The sequence below is a fragment of the Hesperophylax consimilis genome, chromosome 6 (genome assembly GCF_061612785.1).
Source record: "Hesperophylax consimilis isolate HC1 chromosome 6, BYU_Hcon_1.0, whole genome shotgun sequence".
NCBI classification, from domain to species: domain Eukaryota; kingdom Metazoa; phylum Arthropoda; class Insecta; order Trichoptera; family Limnephilidae; genus Hesperophylax; species Hesperophylax consimilis.
Window position 1 is genome coordinate 34,868,534 of NC_142841.1, and position 6,000 is coordinate 34,874,533.

At 35.8% G+C, this 6,000-nt stretch overlaps 1 protein-coding gene across 2 annotated transcripts in view; it reads left to right on the plus strand.

Moving 5' to 3' along the window:
* The window catches only part of Nrx-IV (neurexin-4), a 52,380-nt gene extending 50,097 nt beyond the window's left edge, over positions 1-2,283 (plus strand). For both annotated transcript variants that reach the window (XM_089632622.1, XM_089632623.1), the window contains exon 23: positions 1,100-2,283. In XM_089632622.1, the coding sequence (XP_089488748.1) occupies positions 1,100-1,290 (191 nt within the window). In that variant the 3' untranslated portion in view covers positions 1,291-2,283. The remainder of the gene's footprint in view (positions 1-1,099) is intronic.
* Positions 2,284-6,000: the final 3,717 nt, after the last annotated feature.

Consider the following 6,000-nt stretch of genomic DNA (forward strand, 5'->3'; position numbering starts at 1 on the left):
AAATATATCGTATTTTTACGAATATCTCAATTTAAAGGGTAGGCCGCGACCGAAATCGGCAGCGAAATCTCGATTTACGCGTAAATATATAGCATTTTTATGAATTTATTTCGAATATCTGAATTTGAAGAGCCGGCCGCGACGGAATACGGCCGCGAATCCTCGTTTTCCGCGGAAATATATCGTATTTTTAGGAATTCAAATTCAGATATTTGAAATAAAGGGCCGTCCGCCACGGAAAATTACCGCGAAATCTCGATTTACGCGGAAATATATTGTATTTTTACGAATATCTCAATTTAAAGGGTAGGGCGCGACCGAAATCGGCAGCAAAATCTCGATTTACGCGTAAATATATAGCATTTTTACGAATTTATTGCGAATATCTGAATTTACAGGGCCGGCCGCTACGGTAATCGACCGCGAAAATAAAGAAATAATTGGTATTAATACGAATTTACAACTAAAATACCACCCGGATTTGAAGAGGCGGCCGAGAAATTCGATTTTCGGCGTATTTTTTTTTTTTTTTTTTTCATAAAATTTCGAATTACGTGGGAATTCGTTAATTCGAAATTTGATTTTTGATGTCCGCTGGATTTCGAATTAACGAGGTTCTACTGTATTCAGTTTGGCATCTATTTCTGATGTTGATTGTTAATATAATTGAACTCTTGGCAGAAATTAATTTGACTTTTCGACTTGGAAATCAATTCGATAGAACGGAAAGATTTCTATCTTTATAACAAGAGCGTGTCTGTCCGGTGAAAATGCTGTTTTAATGATCTTAAACATAGAATAAAGAAGAACACAAGAAATGTTATTTGGGCGTATTTCATGATCCAAAAGTCTGACCATTCTTTGCTTAAATTTCAAATACTAAACAGTGTTTCATCATCAATATGAAATTTTCATTTTAATCAAATGGGACGGCGATATACAATGTCAGGCAAGTATAAGATGGATCGCGTGCTAAATGAGCTACAACCAAAAACTACCAAGTCAGTGGAAACATAGGAAGTATTTCTAGTGTATATTGTCAGTTCGGCTGTGGGATTCCCTCCTTAGATGTATAATTTTCATAATTTGTTCTTGCCAGGTGTTCTTGCGGTGATATTCCTGGCGCTGGTGGTGGTGGCGGCCATCGTAGTCCGGACAGTCTCCCGCCACCGCGGGGAGTACCTGACGCAGGAGGAGGTAGGCGCTGCGGGGGCGCCCGACCCCGACGAGGCGGCCCTGCGCGCGCACACGGGCCCCCGGGTTCAGAAGAGACAAGAGTTCTTCATATAAACAAACAAACTCCCTCAACAGTACAAATTATTGTTATATACCACATTCTTATTTTTGCAAATGCGAGAGATCAATTTTTCCCGTTGAAAGTTTTATACAAGTGAATTACTACGGAATTTAAAGACATTATGTAATTGAATAATTTTGCAGCTATTTGCAATATAACTTAAGATCATTTCTTAAAGATTCATTCAATTTTCATACCTTATCACAGACTGAAATAATGCGTTTTAAAAATATTGTTTACAAATACAAAATGTAACCATCTCTTACATCCAAATATGTAATTCATTTTAGTATTTCTCCTGTTTTTTTCTTCTAATTTCTAAGGTTCGATTTAAAGGTGAATCTCAATAACAAATGTGCACACAAGATTAATGTAAAATACAAAAGGTGAACGCACAACGGCGGAAACGCCCATTGAAATTTGATATTAAGTCTCTAATTTATTACCTTTACCAATCATTTTGGTCAATCTGACTTCTTTCATTGTGTTGTATTGATGATATTAAGTTAATCTCTTAAACCGTGACAGAAGAAATGAAAAGTTTAAAGGCCTTAATGAAATAGTGTTACATAAAATAAGTAATGTTTATAATATATTGTTTACGTGTTATTATGTAAATAATGTCAACAATGCTTCATAATTTACGTAATATATTTTCCTTTTTAAACCTGTCACCGTATTCGTAATAGCTTTAAATTGAATCTCTGCCTTCGTGAAGTTAGGTGAATCTCTCATTCAAATTTCGTTTTAATTTTAGATTGAAAAAAAATTATGTATGTTTGTCAGCAATGGCTGACATAAGAGTTAAAATTAATTCTTAAAAAACCGATAGTCTTCCCCGGGTCTGTAATGTTAAAATCATTTTGGATAAGCTTTCGTCTCATTAAAACTAAAGATATCGATAAATAAAATGAATGCCAAATAAAATTCAATTATTTGTATTATGTAATCTCAAAAACAATTATTTAAAATCCACATTAAAGCTGATATTTGATCTTCGGTTTGTAATATCTTTTCTTGTATTGTTATTATTAGTGTCATGATGAATAATGCGTGTATAACATTGCATGTTGCAATCTCAATTAAAAGTACTATTTACAATTATGATTGTAGGATGGTATGTACATATACCTATAATCTATATAAATGATGCATTTTACGTATATGTATGTATATTATGATTTAATTAAAACAAATGTTGTTTTTTTTATTTTTAGTTTAGGACCTTTTTTTACAAAAGTTTATATGAATATTGACTTGACTTATACTGTATTATAATATTTATGAACACATAATTAATTAGAGTTTTCCATTCCACAGCATAGCTTAGTATTTTGCGACACTTGACCCTCGTAGAGTTTACATTTCTATTTTCTTTGTGTGTTTTTATTGCATTTTCTCATTGGTTTTCCGTCCATTTTGTTTCGTACAAGATTTAATTTTATAAATTAAGATATTTTCTAATTGTATTATAGATTATATTGTTTTGATATTTGTAGAATAATCAAATTTTTATTTTTTACAAAATGAAAATATAAATCGAGTACCTGTGTAAGAGATATATAAAGCTGACATAGAGTAAAGACTTTTTGTTCATCACAAAACATTTAAACATGCTCCGCTGTTTATTATCATTCATGCTTGTGGATTATGTAATGAAATGTGTTACATGTTTTGTTCAATTTAACAATGAATCTCTGAAGCTTAACGGCCTAATTTGATGCATGAAATGCGTTGATGATTTCTGCAAATGGACAACATTATTTTAGAAGGTCCACTGTAAATTATGTATATTAATGCTATCAACTGTCTAAACGCCTTACTTCTGTTTAAAAAATCGAGAAAAATCAGATATAATGTATTCCTGTCCCTAAGTCACTTACAAATAACAAGTACTAAATGTGGTATTTTCATGTTGGTACTATTATTGAGTAGTCAGTTGGTTTCTTTGCATTTCCTGGGAGGCCCAAGTGCCTTGGACGTGACTCCCTCTCGGCAACAATATTGATTTCTATCAGTTTGTAATCTGTACAAAAGCTAGCAACGGATTTTGTCTTTTCTGAATATTATGTACTTTTGTAAAAAATAAAAAGGGTGAATTCTAAATAAAGCCATTTTATATAAATCATGTGTTTTTATGTTTTTTCCTTCATTATTTTCTCTAAGTTTGTTTGTCTTTGAATGTTCAAATTCAGAAACATTCAAAGGAAGGTCTAAAGGCGGGTCTCCTGTAACCATACATTTGGTTCAAACAAGCAAAATGGGGGTGTTGCAGTACACATTTTGTTGGCAGACGCAATGTTTGTGCTTTCCGTGGCCGATGGAAAACATTTTTCGCGCAGGGGAGAGGGGATTGTTTAATTTCTTGACAAACCACCGTGTGGTACGCTCAGTCATGGAGCGTAAATAGCTTGAGTTTTTGAGATTATGTGCAATGAGCGAGCATAATAATTATGAGTTTAATAAATTGTAAATTAATAATGTGGTAATGGATGATTGTTTCTATCATGAACTCACCTTTAATCCTTCAGGATAATTTGTTAGCTTTTGGAAACAACTCCTATGTTCTCATCTCCCTTAGTGTCATGGTGAGAAATATGATCTAAATCAGAGGTTCCCAAAGTGGTCTATATGGACCCCCAGGGGTCGATATCGGCTTGCTGGGGGTCTATGTCCGCGAGAAAAAAATTTGGGGGTCCAGGAGATTCAAATGGGGGTACATACGAGCGGACCCCCATTTACCTCAAGTCAACATTTAGGAGTTCCGTAAATGACACAATACACCTAACACAAATATAATAGACTGAGAAATTACTTACTTGATATTTGTATTTTTATATTTCGTAAAGTTGTTAATTGAGGTATACAAATAGAGTCTACGTTCCTTTTCTCATCAGAATTAATATATTGAACCAAAACATTGCACATTGGAAGCCGCAAATTTTCCTAGTTCCCCAACTTGTTTTTAAAAAACGTCCAGGGTAATAATGACGTTCAACATTCAAATGCACTTCACACAGACTTCAAAACTAAGTTTGAGGACATTTTGACTATGGAAATGGAACGATGAAGAATCGGATATCATGTGACAAGAAGAACTGACCGGAATAAGCACTGACAAAGAACTTAAGGGGCAGATCTGTGGGGCTAGCTACAGAAATAATTTCCCGTTGCTTATCCTGCTTCATTTTCATTTGGTGTAATACCTCACAAGGGTGCCCCTGTCTGCACAATGTAAAGACAGAGCAACTATACCGCCACCCGGTTGTTAGGCAGGCAAGGGAAGGGAATCTTTTTACTAAAAAATAAATGATTATCACATGGGATGTTAATAGTTTTAGGAAAATTCAATATTCGGCAGGCAGGGGGTCTACGGAAAAAATAATATTTGGCAAGTGGTCTACGGGGCAAAAAAGTTTGGGAACCTCTGATCTAAATGGTGTTAGATAGAGAAAACATCAAGCTTTATATTCACATCTGGAAGTTTACCATAAATGAATTAAAATGGTTTTATGAAACCAAAAGTTCCGTCCGCAATTTGAAAAAGGCTTTGTGAATTTTTTATTCATTATTTTTATGCGAAATGAAAAAAAAGTGTGGTGACATTAACGCTTGGAATACATTTTCTAAATGTAAGAAAGGTTTTAGGTGGTACGCCTGCTTTTTGAATGTGTAAGAGCGAGATGACAGATCGACGTATAAAAGATGATGGATGCATCTGCTCGCTCTCTTTTCCCAACCGACAGCTAAGAAGATAGTAGTAGACAATCCGTTCTAAAGTGTTAATAAACATTCTATCCGCACACGCGTATAATTATTGAGATCCTCACAGTACCACCAAGTCTGTATATAACAGTGGCGCAGCCTACGGAAATCGTAAAAGTTAACATCGATTAAAAGAATCGACGCGCGAGATTTCGCACGGAAAAAAAAAAAAAGCGATATTGTCGGAAGCTCGGATTGCAACATACTGTTCGGGTCTTTAAAAAAGGCCGGACCGAAATCATTGTTTCTTCACTGAAAGGAGTGAAGAAGAAGAAGTCACTGGAGCCAGCCAGCTTCTCGGAAGGGGGAAGCACGGGAGGGTCCAGGGCGTCAAGCGGCAGCATCTCAAAGGATCGGAGGGGTCCGGGCCACAAGAGTGGTCTGGGGCAGCCATCAGCAGCACCGAGGGTCAAGGATCGGTGTAACCAGGTCTTAGGAGCGGTCTGGGAAAAGCCATCCAGCCAACAAGGGTCAAGGAGCGGTTTCCTGAGAGGGTCCAGGGAGCAGATTGGAGAGCGGAGGAATCTCATTGGGAAGTTTTTCTGTTTTTCTTTTCTTGTCTTGTGGGTACCTTCTGGGCAGAGGAAGCATGGAGTCAGGATTGGGGTCCTTCAGTTTGCGTGACGGTAACTGGGAGAACTTCAAGGTCCGTCACGAGCCGTACCTCCTTGTGAATGTTGAAAAGTACGCATCGGATGTTAAAAAAAGGGCTATTTTCCTAAATGCTTTGCAAGATGATTGTTTTTCTCTACTGGTAAATTTGTGCATTCCTAAAAAAGTAACAGAGGTTAATTTAGAAGATTTGATATCTAAGCTCAATGAATATTGTTGTATGACAAAATGTTTTTTTGAAGAAAGATCACAGTTCTATACTATACAGCTAAACAAAGGAATGACGAATCGCATTCACGATTTTGCTGTTCATTTAAAGTCTCTTT